This window comes from Rattus norvegicus, chromosome 15 (genome assembly GCF_036323735.1).
Source record: "Rattus norvegicus strain BN/NHsdMcwi chromosome 15, GRCr8, whole genome shotgun sequence".
In the NCBI taxonomy this organism is placed as follows: Eukaryota; Metazoa; Chordata; class Mammalia; order Rodentia; family Muridae; genus Rattus; species Rattus norvegicus.
The window spans coordinates 60,456,285-60,471,737 of NC_086033.1; the positions used below are offsets into that span (position 1 = coordinate 60,456,285).

A 15,453-nucleotide genomic window follows, 5' to 3' on the forward strand; every position below is an offset into this window, starting at 1 on the left:
GGAACGGTTTGAGAGGACTTTAGGAGCTAGAGTTTTACTGAGATGCAAAAGACGCCTGTGAGAGTCTGCCCATTATGAAGTTATAACTGCTTAGCTTTCTGGGAACTTGACACATGCTAGGGCCATCTTAGAGAGGGAGCCTCAACTGAGAAAATGCCTTCGTAAGATGGGCCTGCAGGCAAGCCTGTGGGGCATTATCTGGATTATTGGTTGATGTGAGGTCCGGCCACAATGGGAGGTGCCACTCCTGGGCTGTGGTCCTGGATTGTGTAAGAAAACAGGTTAAGCAAGCCACGGTGAGCAGGCCAGTAAGTAGCTCTTTTCTGTGGAATCTCTCAGTTCCCACCTCCAGGTTCCCTGCCTTCAACTCTTGTCCAGCTGCCATCCCTGATGGACTGTGATAAGCAATGCAAGCCAAATGAACCCTTTCTCCCAATAACCACGGTCATGGAGTCGTCATCACAGCAACAGCAGCTTACCAAAGACAAGAAGGATGGGACAGGCCACAGCACCAGGACAAAGAGAGTCATGCTACATTTAAAAGTGGACGGAAGCACCAGGCCACCCATCAGACCGGACTAAAATGCTGAGGCATTTAGAAGTCAGTCTCACTGACGACAATAAATGCGCCAGAACCACTTCCTTTGTGCTTCCGCTGATCTGCCTGACACTTAACAAAAGCAACAGGCTTTATACGTTTAAAATGTGTGTGTGTGTGTGTGTGTGTGTGTGTGTGTGTGTGTGTGTAGGGGATTAATTTTCAAATTTAAAAGACTATAAGACTCAAAACATTGCCAAACAAATCGAGCCCAGTGGAAGGCAGTCACTGCTGTGGCCAGTCAGCATGGTGACAACAGGCAGAGTGCACATGGCTGCCTGCCCCGATGCTGTCTGCACACCAAGCGCATACTGCACACAGCCATCTCTTTACATGGGCTGTCCTCACTTGGTCAGAGACCCTGTTCCTTGTGTCAGAGGACAGACACAGGACTGCAGCAAAATGACATTTCAGATATCAACGATAACCTGATAGCACCTTGGAGCGAGCAGGGCTTTCTGAGGGTACCATGTGTCTTAAGTGTGGGGGGTGGTGTGGAGGGGAGGATGGGTTGCTGAAAACAGTGGCCACGATGTGATGGAATCGATATAGAAAGCCTGTATGAGACAGGGATCCTTCTGAATGCAAGCAACCTCTGTAAATGGGACACACACACACACACACACACACACACACACACACACGCGCGCGCGCGCCAATGCCATGTTAGAGGGAATATTCTTCAAATACATGAATGAGAACCATTATGTCACAAAGGGATGTGTGTGCAACCAGGGTCTGCTCTGTCAGAAATTATTTGCTTTGTCTCTCGACCCCACAGTTGAGCCGGTTAGGGACGATGCTACTTTAGAATATCTCACCCTTACCATTGTCTTACACCAAAGGCATTTCCAATCTTGCAGGCGAAGAACACTGCCACATGTTTTGTCACACACTGCACACTTGGCACTCACAGGCAAGTTGCCTTCGAGCCACTGGTGAGGCATGGCGACCTGCGGACAGGAAGGAGGAGCGGTCAGAGCGAAGCCAGCCAGAGGAGGACGTCGTCATCCTCACTCTGAAAAAGGCAGGGTTTCTTACTCTACAGACTCAATCATGTGGATCCCCAGAGTCCTTCACTCGCCTTATTCACATTTATGGACCATCTAGCCTTCCTGAACCCTGAAGGTACACAGAGAAAGGACAAAGGCTCACTTCAGCAGAAATCTAGCTGAGGAGAAAGGCGTAGAAAGGCTTATAGTACAGTGATCCCCAAAGGTTTCACATCCAGGATGCAGTGGAGTCCAACACTGCTGAGAGGAAGACCCAGAATTTGGCAGAATGAGCAGCATCTCAGCTAAGCACTGAAGACCACTGAGTTCCTCAGAGAAAGATCTTTCATAGCAGCCCAGCCAAGAGGCCTTCCTAAGCCTTTCTTAGAACAGATTCCCCTTCAAGCAGAAAGCGGAGGAATGCTATGAACAGTTAATTAAAAATCAAAACTCATAGGGCTGGAGAGATGGCTCAGCGGTTAAGAGCACCCGACTGCTCTTCCAGAGGTCACGAGTTCAATTCCCAGCAACCACATGGTGGCTCACAACCATCTGTAAAGAGTTCTGATGCCCTCTTCTGGTGTATCTGAAGACAGCTACAGTGTACTTATATATAATAAATAAATAAATCTAAAAAAAAAAAAAACAAAAATCAAAACTCACAATCACCTAACACTTCCAATGCAACCCAAATAACCCACATTCCCACTTAACTCTCATTATACTCTGAAAGAGCACGGGGCGGGGCGGGGCGTGGCGAGGGTGTGGATGGGCGGAGCGGGGGAGGGGGCGGGCGGGGTGGGGCGGGGCAGGGTGGGGCGTGGAGGGGCGGGGCGAGGCAGGGCGGGGCGTGAGGGGGCAGGGTGGGGGCGTGGAGGGGCAGGGCGGGGGCAGGGCGAGGCAGGGCGCGGGCGGGGCAGAGCCGCAGCTTACACCATCCTCATCCTCTATGATGTCCTTCCCGATGGAGGCCAGCGTGGTCCATTTGCAGTTGTTTGTTGCCCTTACTGCACATCTTTTGTGAGCCTTGAACTTACATACTAAAAAGATAATAATAATCGTATAAAGGTTTTGAAGTGGAAGAAGTTACGGCATGGCATTTTTAAAGGGGGCGAGGAAAGAGGCACGAACTTTTTGTTTGTTCGCTTTGTTTTTTAAGGTTTGAGATCCAGCAGTAGTAACTGAAATCTTAAAATTTAATGTCTTTGTATTTATGAAGCAGTTAAATGTAATATAACAGATTGCTGATAGGAAGAGAAATTAAACAAACACAAAAGAATTAATTATTCAGAAGAAAATAGTGTAGACCTGCGCACATACCCAAAGTAATACAGTAAGCAGAGTACCTGTGAAATCCCACTCCTCACTCTAGGTGTAGACTCCCCTCTTTTGGTGTGTTTAATCTGAGAAAACTCATTACAGTAAATATTTCTGACATTTGCATTGCTGTGCTGTGCACTTATATTAACAGTTTGAAACTGTCACAAGAGAAAGGTGACCCAGAGGTGTTCTAAAGTGCCAGCACAACAAGAAAACAATCAGGCAGCTTGGGAAGCTGTCACAAAGACAGCAAAGTAGTGAGTTGGAACTGGGCCTGTGGATATCCCTTTAACCACAGCACACAGAAGCTGGAGGCAGGTGGATGTCTGTGTGTGTTCAACAGCAGCCTGAACTACAGTTAGTTCCATGCAAGGACATAGAAGATGGTAAAAATATATAATTCCTTCATTACTTCAAAAGCTTGCCATTCAAAATGAAACGGCTCAGGCTGGAGAGATGGCTCAGTGGTTAAGAGCACAGGCTGCTCTTCCAGAGGTCCTGAGTTCGAATCCCAGTGACCACATGGTGGCTCATAACCATCTGTAATGAGATCTGATGCCCTTTTCTGGTATGTCTGCAGACAGCTACAGTGTACTTATACATAATAAATAAATAAATATTAAAAAAAAAGAAACAGCTCTTTGGTTGGTGGTTTAGTCCCTGGGAGTTCTGGGGGTCTGGTTGGCTGATATTGTTGTTCTTCCTAAGGGGTTGCAAACCTCTTCGGCTCCTTCAGTCCTTTCTCTAATTCCTCCATTACGGTCCCCAGACTCAGTCTTTATGTGGGTGGGGTAGCAGCAAAGGGGAGAAGGAATGGGATATGGGGCTTGTGGAGGAGGGATCAGGAAGGGGGACAACATTTGAAATGTAAATAATATAATTGTTAAAAAAAACAACAAAAAAATGCAACAGCTCATTTAAAACAAGAACAGAGCTTTGTAATAATGAAGTGCTTTGGGCAGGGGCCTCGAGACTCACAACCCTGCATGACAAGTAGTGATGGCAAGGCGACTGTTGCTATGGTCACCAGGAAATGCAAGTGACTCTTCTGTACCTATATCTTGTAAGGTGGCCACTGAGTTCCTCCAGAGAGAGCTGAAAAACACTGCATTCCCTAGCTTACAATGTTACTACCAAAACCACAAAAACTTTGCAAATACTGTGGTAAAATTATGGGTTTTACTCAATATTTAGTCTTTACCATGCTAAGTCTTCCTAAATATTAAACAGTACTTAGAAGATAAGTATCCATATTTATTATATTTGATGTTATTAATTTTTTTAAAGTTACCACTTAAACTTGTTTTGTCCAGATACTATTTAAATAACTGTGAAGGATAATTACTCCCTGAGATTATATTTAACACTCTCAATTAAATTAGGGGATTATGAAACATAGTAGTTTAAATTTTTACAGTGAGTCTATCTGACTTCTGTTTGTGTGCACTAAGCCCAGTCACAGTCTGAACGGGCAGAGGAAGAGGGTGTGACCCAGAGCTCAGCCCCCAGCCTCTGTGTGGAGTCAATAAACGGTTTGGAATCTATTAGGAGAGAGATCCTATCACTATTTTAACTGAAACACCAATTGCGCATGCTCAGAATTACCCACGATAGGACTCATTTGAGAAGGAGATAGTTCTAGTCCTAGACACAACTCAAAAAAATAGTACCCAACATTCTCCACTCTTAAGTTACAAGCTTTCTCTTGGTGGCTACTGGCAGGCTTGCATTTGCTCCTTACAGCTCCTAAATCAAGTAATAACTCACACATCTTATCACTAAAAATTCTAGCAGAAAAAAAGGAAGCGAAGAGAGCCAACAGTAGCAGGGGTCTTATTTTTAGAGAATGGCCAAGCACGTTTATACAATGCCACGTGGGGGAGGGGCAGTGCTCACCTAATGTGCACGACGCTCTGGGCTCAACCCCAGTGTTGTACACAAAAGAAAAGGAAATTCCAACATGATGTCCATTTAAACGAACCGTAAGTAAAGGGAAATATTTCTAATAATGCAATATAAATAACCATTAGGAATTCTGCGGAAGGGTATACACTGGTCTCCACGGTCGATTAGAACTAAGATAACTAGAATGTACGAATGTACGAAGCTCAGGGGGGTTTTAGAGAGGTAGTTAGTTCCTTCCAGAGAACACTGAATTCTGAGGTTGGGCAACACTATTTCCCCAAACCAGTCCCATGTGGGTAGCGTCCAACACTGAGCTAGAACGAAACTGAAATCTTGATTTAAACAAGTCTCCCAGGCCTTGCCACCAGCTTCCCTCACTACGGCACAGTGCCCATGAGGGGGTAGCTACGGTATCAGCCGTTGGTAGAACACGAATGCAGAATGCTGCAGTACCTTCACAGGATAGGCCATGGGAGGTAACTCCAGAGAGGCTCTCTCTGCACACGTTGCAGAAGGTGGGCCGGGCGTGGGAGCAGGCGTACCAGTTATGCATCCCTGAGAAATGTTCCACATTAAACTGGGCCACCTAGAAAGACAATGTTCAGACAGGGCTGTCAAACAGGAGAGCAAGGCTAGAGACCCATGACTATTTGCAACTGTGCATGCTACAGTGAGGACCAAACTTTCCACCCCATACTCTCAACACCGAGGCACTTTAAGGAAAAACAAGGTCTACTTTAAACAAGTTCTAGTGAGCTCCCCAATACTAAGTTCTGCACAGGCTTAGCTTTAGCTCTTCGGCTACTCTTATGGATGCCTGCACTCTGAGGATAGGAAACAGGTAGATGGCACATCACCTCATAGGGTTCTCTGCTCTGCACTGACTTCAGAGAGCTGATCCAATCCTCCATTTCTTTCCTGTTCTCAGCACACAGCATCAGCCTTCTGAACGGAGTGATTATCTGAAAGGGAAGGTTCAATCTAATGATCATAAGTAACCAACCAGGGGGGATTTAAAAGCCCAACCTCTTACAAGACATTCTCTACTGAGTGTTTATGCCATTGATGAAGCAAAGAGAAGCCTTTGTAACAAAGGGGTTTTGTTCTGGGTGATGTCCAGGAAAGGATGGCCCTCGGAAGTCTTTGCTGGTCTCTGAAGCTGTTGTGACTGATCGGGCTTCTTTCTAAAGATGACTCTCACAAATAAGCAGGCATTTTTACTGTACAGGTTGCATCTTGAAACCCGGTTTTAAATAGGCTTTGACATAATCTGAGATGAAGCACGGGTTTCAATATGGAGAAGAATTTTAAATGGAAAATGAAAAGAAATGTGGTATTAAATTTCATAACTAACACTATTGCACTACTTCCTGTGTGATTCAGATTCATACGAAGGCCGGTCCTTCTCCCTGTGCAGAAATTTAGAGCGCTCCTCTTTAGTCAGAGCGCACCTGAAGACAGACAAAAATCCGTTGTTTAGCTTGAAGAAAAAGGAGAATTGTGACTTCATTTTTTTTCATGATACTGGGGGAAAAAAAGCAAATTAATTGTATTAAGGACCTTGAAGCAGGTGGAATAGCAGGTAATAGCACCAGAGGTGTTTCAGACTAGGATCCTGACTTTCTGCTTATAAACACAGTGTCCTGCACACCGCCTTGAAGTTCTGAGACCTGAGCACCTGCAAGGGAGGGACCGTTCATGTACTTGTGGCACAAGAGTGAGAAAAATTATTGTCAAATAACACATTAGAGCTGTACCTACATGGCAAATATAAAAGTTCCCAAGTCCAACCCCTTGATCAACTAATAAACAGACATTTTACTATACACACAGCAGGTATCATGGTAATAATTACAAAGACTATGAATCTCTAAGAAAAATTAAAGGGGACCATTCTCTTAAGCGGAAACCAGGGGACTGAGCCACCACTGACCTAAGTCTATGGAGGCAAGCAAGAGAAGTGAGCCCGTTTGAGCCACTCACCAGCCATGGTCTCCTCGCTCGCTCGCTCGTGTGTTATTAGACTGCACCGCCTTCCTGGAGCTCAGAAGCGTGTACTCCTTCTGACAGGCATGGGCAGTTAAATAGACCAGCGCACGGCCACGTGGCACCGGGGCACCAACTGCTCTGCGCTGCGTCTTTGTTAATTGCACATGAAATCGAAGACAGCCTCGCTCTCGTGTTTTCTTGATTTAAGCGACCTTCTTTGGGTAAAGCTTATTAGCAGTTGGTCACTTCTCTTCCTGAATAGTTAATGCAAAGAGCAATGCCTCTCTCATCACTCGGGAGCCAAATGGATGCTTTATTGCTTCAAAATGTTTTCCTAGGGCAGTTCATCAAATGTGGCGGAGAGGTACCATTAAATCATAATATACTCCTGGCTCTGGAGGCTGGCACGGCATCCAGAAACCTCCATGTTTCCCTGGCTCCCTGATGCTATCTGAGTAAGCACTGCCTCCAAGCCTTTAGCTGAATCGAGCTATGTGTTGGGGTTCCTTCCAGGTGCCGTCTCACGCTTTGTGGACTTCTGAGCAAAGCTTAGTGACTGACGGTCAAAACCAAAGGCCTTTCAAAACCATCGTGAACGTAAGAGGCAGAGCAGAAGGCAGACAATGACTTCTAAATGTTCCTTAGAGATCCTGGAACTAGACACACAAGCTTCAGTTGTGAAGGATTCCGGCAAGACCGCACGGCTCAGCCGTGGGCACACCTCTCATGCTAATGAAGCTAAGAATACATACTTGTGACTTCCACTTTTCAATCAAGACTTTATTAAAGATGATAATAAAGCAAGCAAGCAAAGTATATCATACACTTCAGACCAAAGATTAAGTATTTCAAAGACACAAACAGTAGAGTTATTTTGATGCGTGGGTCTTGTGATTGATCACCACTAAGAATCTACTTATCGTAAAGCCGCACTCTAAGAAGTCAGCGTGAAAAAAAAAACCAGGTCTTCATGAAGGACGTGGAACAAATATGGCTAGCTTTGTGGGTGTGGTACTAAAAAGCCCACACTGTCGGAGCGAAGTCAAGCTTGCCTCAGCCAGCAAACCTGAAGCTTCCGAGCCTGGCCCTTACCCTCTAGGTTTGTCCCTCAGGCAGCTTCCATACACTAATTCTCCTCCCCAATGCCCGTATGGGAAAGAAGCCCACAGCCATGTGACTGACCACAGGCCCTGGTTAGACCCCATCATTCCAGCTCCACTTCTCACCACATTTTCTAGGGAAAAGTTTGAGGAAGAGCAAATTCAGGAAATTATTTGCTTCTTAGCTGAACATATACCTGACTCAGACTTCAATACGATCACAGGCCGCCCAGGGCTAATGGGAGGTCAGAACTCCTTTCTCACATTAGGGGACTTGGGGTTTTCTTCCTACATCTGTTGGGGCAAGTCTGGGAAGTTTCTGGAACCAGAGGCTGTGCTACCTTCTCCTGTAGGATCTGAAGCTTCCCATCCCACAGTGATCCCTATTCTCTGCCTGTAACTCTCTTCCTGTCACCCCAATAGGCATTCACTGGTTGCATGACCACCAGAACTACTGTTCCTCCGACTACGGCAGCCCCCGAGGCACTGGTGCACACACATGCTCATCGGTCATTACTGAGTGTGTTCAGTGGGCTTTGGCAGGTTTGTCAGAAGAGTCTGTAAGGGAGGAAAGGGAACCATGGATTTACTTGTCTGGAAAACCATGGTTCCAAGCAGTGGCATCTAAATTGGTTTCTTAAATGGTGCCTAGGAAAGTAGACAAAAATCCCCTTTAGTAGACATGGTTAACAGTCAGTTACTGCAAAATGATCGATCCAATCACACCATTACTCACTTCTAGAACTCAGGAATATCTCAGCCTGGCTGGGGAGGAAGACTCTTTAACCCCAGAAATTGGGGAGGCTGAGGCAGAAAAAAAAATTTTTTTGAATTTGAGGCCTTCCTGGTCAAGACAGCAAGTTCTCTATTCAGGCTGGCTACATAGTGAGACAAGAAAAAGACAGTCTGATAAAGCATTAAATATAAAATCCTATGAAACTATATAACTCCATGGCACATAAGCTAAAGGACAAAAACAAAACCCAGATACTATCAAGAGATTATAGACCAGTTTAGTTCTTTTTGTTCATTTATCTGCAGTTTTTAAAGCAAATATCTAGTCTCCCTGAAATAAAAACCGTTTAATTTGTTTTACTGACAGATGGAGGTCTATAATGTAAAAATGTGCAGGAAGGTTTAGGTGGGGAGCGAGATGTGGGGAGGGGGAGGATGAAGAGACCTAGAGGTGCTTGGAAAGTCATGTGGAAACTTTCAGTTTTATAAGCTTCCTAAACAGCTTAACTAGAATTATCCTCAATGGGCGATAATGGGCCTATTAGAAGCTAATGCTGTCAAAAACCAAACCAAACCAAACCAAACCAAACCAAAACAAACCGTCAGATGTAGGGCGCCTGCCTTCCAGTTGTTGGTCAACTGTGTCCCAGAGGATAGAGAATCCTGCCCCCAACACACTCATACACTCAGCCCCCCCCCACACACACACGGCTACTATCATTGCTCTTGGTTGACCATAAGAACTCCATGTTAAGACCCTATTGCTGAAGACGCCCCATACACTTTCGTCACAGGACATGGAGAAATCAAGTTGGTTCTGATCAGAAATCGTCCTCCCTTTAGCTAGCCTCATAGCACTAGAAAGTATGATGCTGGGTGCCTGGAGTGGGGCGGGGCGTCATCAACAATCTTACCCAGCTGTGAACCCTGTTAACTAAGATACTGACTGGAGTGGCAAGATACAGGCATAGGTGAAGGACCGCCCAAATGTTACGGAGGTAACCTACCGTAACTTTCTGGTTGGCTTTAAAGCACACTCCACAGGAGGGGATGCAAGCAGGTGCTGTAAACATAGCCAAGAATCCATGGCCGGAGAGCTGACGACCCCTGTGGGGGCCTACTACGGTTATTGTGCTAAATGGATACAATGTCAAACCGCCCTCTAAAACCAGAGTCTCTCAAAGCCTACATTAGTGCAGACCTCAGACCTCATCAGAAAAGTTTGCTTTCAGCAATGGACTGTGGTTAATGCAGAAACCCACAACTGTTCCAAGCACAGAGAATAAATGTGTGTGGAAGGCTCAGCTACAAATAGGATTCTCTATATCCTCCCATCTCCACCACCCGACACACACACACACACACACACACAAGACTTGGGAAAATGGAGGACGAGGAAAGATGTGAAAGTCAGTGGCTGGGGAGGACTGAGGCAAAACAGCAACTTGAGATGTAACACACCAGTTTAACTGTGTGCTCACAGCAGCTCAGAGGCCTGTGGGAGACCTGCACAAGATGAAGCCAGTACAGCATGGTTCAGGGAGGGCTCACGAGTTTTCATGAGATTCTGGGGAAAGGAGAGTCAGTTTTCCTCAAGTGTGTGACCCTTGGTAAGTCAACCAGGCTACAGTGGTTGGCTCCATACCCTAAGTAAACAAGCAGAAAAAACTGAACTCAGTGGGAAAAGGAAGAGAGGGTGAGAAAGAGGAAGAGGAGGAGGGAGAGGAGGAAGAAGAGGGAGAGGAGGAGGGAGAGGAGGAGGGAGAGGAGGAGAGGAGGAGGGAAAGGAGGAAGAAGAGGAGGAAGAGGACACAGTGACAACAAAAAGTTGGGAGGATGCAGAGAGGTGAGAGGTATATCTGGGAGGAACTGGGGAGAAAGGCGGGACAGGAATTTGATCAAAACGCACTGTATGTACTTTTAAAGAATAAACTATATGTTTCTAAAGGAATATTTAAGTTTGTGGTGGACTCAAGCTCTTCTGTATCTCAGAACTGCCTGGTTTGCTTGCTTTTAAAATCTCAGTTTACAAGCTACTACTCCCCGACCCAGTGAAGGCACAGGGAAGTACCCATTCTCACAAAACAACACCAGCAAACAAAAAACTCCAGGTGACGCAAAGGTAGAGACAAGTTTGGGAACCAGTGTCTATAGGTCATTTTCATTCCATACAACAATGTTTGAGGTCCCAAAGGAAAGAAGTTTCTAAGGAGAAGTGAATCAGAGGGAACTGTCTGGAGTCATGGCAACCTAGCCTGAATCACAATAGCACCTTCTTTTATGTCTGAGGCTGTAAATGTTCTTCTGAGCCTCACTCCTGCTGCTGCTAACTAGGGACAAAGCAGTCACTCAGTGGTGGTCGGGATTCACTTGATGAGACAATCCAGGTTGGACTTAGCTAATGGCTGACTACCTCTTACCAGGGACGGAGACCCGCAGTGTCATTTATAGATTCCATGCGTACTATGTCTTGTATTTGTGGTCTAAGATGAAAGTCATGAGTATTAATAAAAAAAATGGAGGTATCTACCAATAAAACTCACTGTCTAGTAAACAAACACCATCAGAAGTAGGACAATGACCTACTGACATCCTCCCTGGACAAAGAAAGTAGCCGTCATATTAAGGGTGTGGGAGGGAGGTTCTCCTAATTCAGTGAACCCAACCTTACCTAAAGACTGAGTGAAGCTTGCAAAGCATGGGTGAGTCAGAGCCCCCCTCCAGCTGACACGGTTTCAGTACGCCATCCACTGTTACGATCTGTCACAGTTAGACTACAGAAGACACGCAGCTTGAACTCGGACACCTGGCTCTGAGAGAGAGGAAATTCTCCGGCATTCTCAGGTCAGTATGCGTCCAACAACATTTTCCGTTAAGAAATCTTATTTCTGACCTAACGTTCTAACGGACTACAACTCGCCCTGTTCAGGTCTAGCTGGGTGCTAATCTGGAACCGCCTGGCTGCAGCACAGGTTCCCACAGGGTGAGACGTCTTTCCTGGAGGCTCGGGCACGCAGGGACTGTACCTGAGCTGTATCGTCATTGTCTATATTTACTATGACTTGACTAATCAGCTCTAACGGTAGTGCGCCTTTTTAACACCAGCTTAGCTCTCCCTGTAGCTGTCAACTGCTCGGTCTTAATATATTTCTCCCATCATCCCTCATGAAATCTAGATGCGGCTCTTTAATTATGAATGTTGCTTTTTTTCTCATTCTTTTTTTATGGAGTGAAATAATTCACGCTGACAACTTGAATGTGCCAAACTGCAATGTGATCATGTATCTTCTTAAGTGACTATTTTAGGAGCAGAGATGCTCCCATTTTTTCAGTGTAGCCTGAGGACGTCCACTTCCCAAGTACATGGACGTGCAAGGGCACAGGTGCACATCTTCATCACACCATCCCCAGCCCAGCCCCCACACGGCTCTCTGGAGCACCTCTGTGAGAGGTATGAGGGCGGGTGACGATGATGATTTTAGATGTAATTTTGGATATGCTCTGGTACAGTTCCAGACGATTTTGTCACTCACCAGGTTAACAACCATGATGGTCATTTAAACGTCTAACTTTCCAGTCGGTAAGCGCGGTGCCAGGTCTCTTCACCTTTGCTGGGTTTGGCCCCTCTTTTGGCTTCCTTCTGATGCCAAACCACACTGCTCCCATGCCTGCAACATTACCCCTTTAGGGGTCACTATTCCAAAATAGCTTTCCGTGTACAACACCTGATATAATATACAAGGTCCTGATTCCCAATGCTTCATTTGGGTGTCCTATATAAACTCTTGTACTACTGTGTTCCTTAAACAGATTGAAATCTACTAGAATTTGATAGGTAGAAATAAAAACAGCTAAAGTCCCTTCCTGACCAGTTCATGGAACTTGTATTAATACTGGTCCCTGTGGGAATTTGTATTTCGTGAGTCTTACATTGAGCTTCCCAAGTGGTCTGGTTTCGGGGTCAGTATTTCCCCTAACCGATCATCCCACTGCTGAAGCCCCATCTGTTTCCTCAGCTGGCAATTAGTTACTCAATTTCTTCCTAAAAATTAATAGATTTAACGTATATCTCCTCCAAGGTTGCTTACATTTTAATGGAAGAAATGGCATTACACTGTAGGACAGCACACAATGGAACTGAATAATGACATAATGTCACAGTGAGTTCATTCAGGGCACTGTGACCACAGAAAGTGCCTGAGTATATTCGACTGACAGTAAAATTTAAGTCAACAGAATTTCAGAATAGGTCTTGAGGTGCTGGGGACATGGCTCAGAAAGAACACTTCTTGCTCTTCTGTGGGACCTGGATTCAATTCCTAGCACCCATGTGATCTCACAACCATCTGTCACTCCAGCCCCAGGGGCTCCAGAATCCTCTTCTGGCCTCTGTCAGTACTGTTAGCATATGGTGCACAGACATACACGCATGCAAAACATGATAAACAAAAGAACTTTTAAAATGAAGGCATGTGCCAGGTGGTGTCGGTGCCCACCCTTAATCCCAGTACTTGGTTGGGAGGCAGAAACAGACAAATTACTGTGAGTTTGAGGCCAGCCTAGTCTTCAGAGTGATCCAGTACAGGCAGAACTACATAGAGAAACTCTGTCTTGCAAGCAAACACACACACACACACACACACACACACACACACACACACACACCCCTAATATTAATAAAAAGGCATACTTATCAAATTGATGTGATGTACACACTCATTTTATCTGTGTGAATAGTACAGAAATCTCCTCTGAGTGATCAGGGAGAAAAAAAAGTTCCATGAAGTTCTGAAACACAAATTTCACCGTATCCCAGAGGAAATGGAAAGATTTATAAAAATGTTGCAGATCATTGATAAAATTAAGACTGATAAACATACACACACACACACACACACACAACAATACTAATCTGCAGATCAGATACTAAGACATTTTCTATTTAGGCAGCACACTGTGTGAACAGGCCTCAAGATCACTCCCTGTGGAATGTCATCGAGGAACCATGTTTATAGCTGTGCACCCAAGACACACGCATGGCCCCTATGCTTTTGCTTCTCACTGGTCAGTCAGTTTGACCGAACTGACTAAAATAACAACTTACAAATCTATGGTTGCGGTGGGGAGATACCTGTCATGGAGACTGGTCATCTCAAAAGTCAAAACATCCCCCACAGGCACTGAGAATAAAGGGGCAGGCTTGTTATGGGTGCAAGGAGATCTACGCCATGCCTGCCGATCTATCTGGCATGGAGACTATGTACCCTCTGGATGAAATATTTGTTTTGACAATCAAGCTACGAATCAAGTAACTCCCCTTACACAACAACACTGATGTGGGACTTGTGACAAGGACTAAGGAAGACGAAGTGCAAGCACTGAAGAGTGACTTCTGATGGAAACTTGTCAAGAACAGACGCAGTTATTCTAGGTCAATAAATAACAAGGGGCCACCCTTACCAAGAGCATGCCTCTCTCCTTCTCCATGGGCATATCTGACTCCTCCCTTGGGCAGAAAGAAAGGCACCGATCCCCCATTGTCTCATACATTAAGTGATCTGTCCACAATTTGTTATTCCTTATGTAGACATAAAAATAGCAACAGGAGCGTTATAGAAGGAAATGAAGTGATTTCTCTTCCCTCACCACGCAATGGTAACTGCACAGCTGCATGGAGTTCCCTTCACGGCTTCTGCTTAGGCAGTGTTTGCCACGAAAGCTGGAAATAAGAGTGGCAGCCCCCCTTCTGTAACCACAGGGATGTCTACTGAAGAGTGCAGGGACAGTATGATGAGGTGAGAATAAGACAGGGAAAGAGAATGGAGGGAGCCACAGACGCAATGAGGAACAAGGGATGGGCGGGACAAGAGGCGGCCATCACAGATTCATCCTCTGTTTGTCTAGGTTTTCAATTTGTCCCCTTTCAAAGTACCATGATGGCTAATCTCCAACCTGAACTTTATAAACATGGCAAGAGGGAGCCTTGAATTAAGAACTGCCTCTGTCACACTGAACTGCGACTACATCTGTGAGGCAGTTTCTTGATGACTGGCTGATGCAGAAGGGCCCGTCCTACTGTGGCTGCTACCATCCCTAGGCAGTTAGGCCTCAGCTGTGTAAGAGAGGCTGCTGAACACAAGCCTTTGAAGTGAGCCAGTCAGTGGCGCTGCTCTACGGTCCCATCCTCTGCTCTCAATGTATGCCCACCATAACTTCCCTCACTGCTGAACTGTGACCCAGAAGTGTAAGCCAGAACTTCCCTCAGTGCTGAACTATGACCCGGAAGTGTAAGCCAGATGAGCTCCTTCCTCCCCATCTTGCTTTTGGTCATGGTGTTTATCGTGACAGAAAGCAAACCGAGAAAACACTAATATATTCTGAACCCCAACCTAAACTCTTAAGGGCTAAAGCGAGAGACTTGAGGGTCTCATTCTCCGTACAAACACTAACACTGTAAGCAGTGCTTCAACGCTAACACCCCCAGACCAAATGTCTGCCCTCCCACCTCCTTCCCAAGAGCAAACTCATTTACACAAATATGCCGTCTTCCTTTTCGGTGTAACTAAATGTCCACAGAAGCTAATGAAATAAGGCTTCTGAGCACTGGCTATAATAGGAAGGGGGTATTGACTGATAATAGCTAGCAAATTCAACTTCCATAATTCATGAACGTCAGAGGCTTTTCTTAAGAGAAAGTCAGCTTTCTCCCTTCGCAAATTGAAAAGTCTTCTTGGAGCTAGGGGTGTATCTCAGTGGCCCAGTGTGTTTACCCTGAAGCCTTCAGTTTAACCCTCAGCACCCACAAAACACAACA

General features: G+C 45.6%; 1 protein-coding gene across 10 annotated transcripts in view; it reads right to left on the reverse strand.

Annotated features, from left to right (window-relative positions):
* Dgkh (diacylglycerol kinase, eta) overlaps positions 1-15,453 on the reverse strand; it is a 169,499-nt gene that overhangs the window by 66,006 nt on the left and 88,040 nt on the right. For 7 of the 10 annotated variants that reach the window (NM_001427603.1, XM_039094036.2, XM_063274439.1 and 4 more), the window contains 4 exon segments: positions 1,426-1,551; positions 2,524-2,630; positions 5,269-5,401; positions 5,673-5,777. In NM_001427603.1, the coding sequence (NP_001414532.1) occupies positions 1,426-1,551; positions 2,524-2,630; positions 5,269-5,401; positions 5,673-5,777 (471 nt within the window). 10 annotated transcript variants of the gene reach the window in all.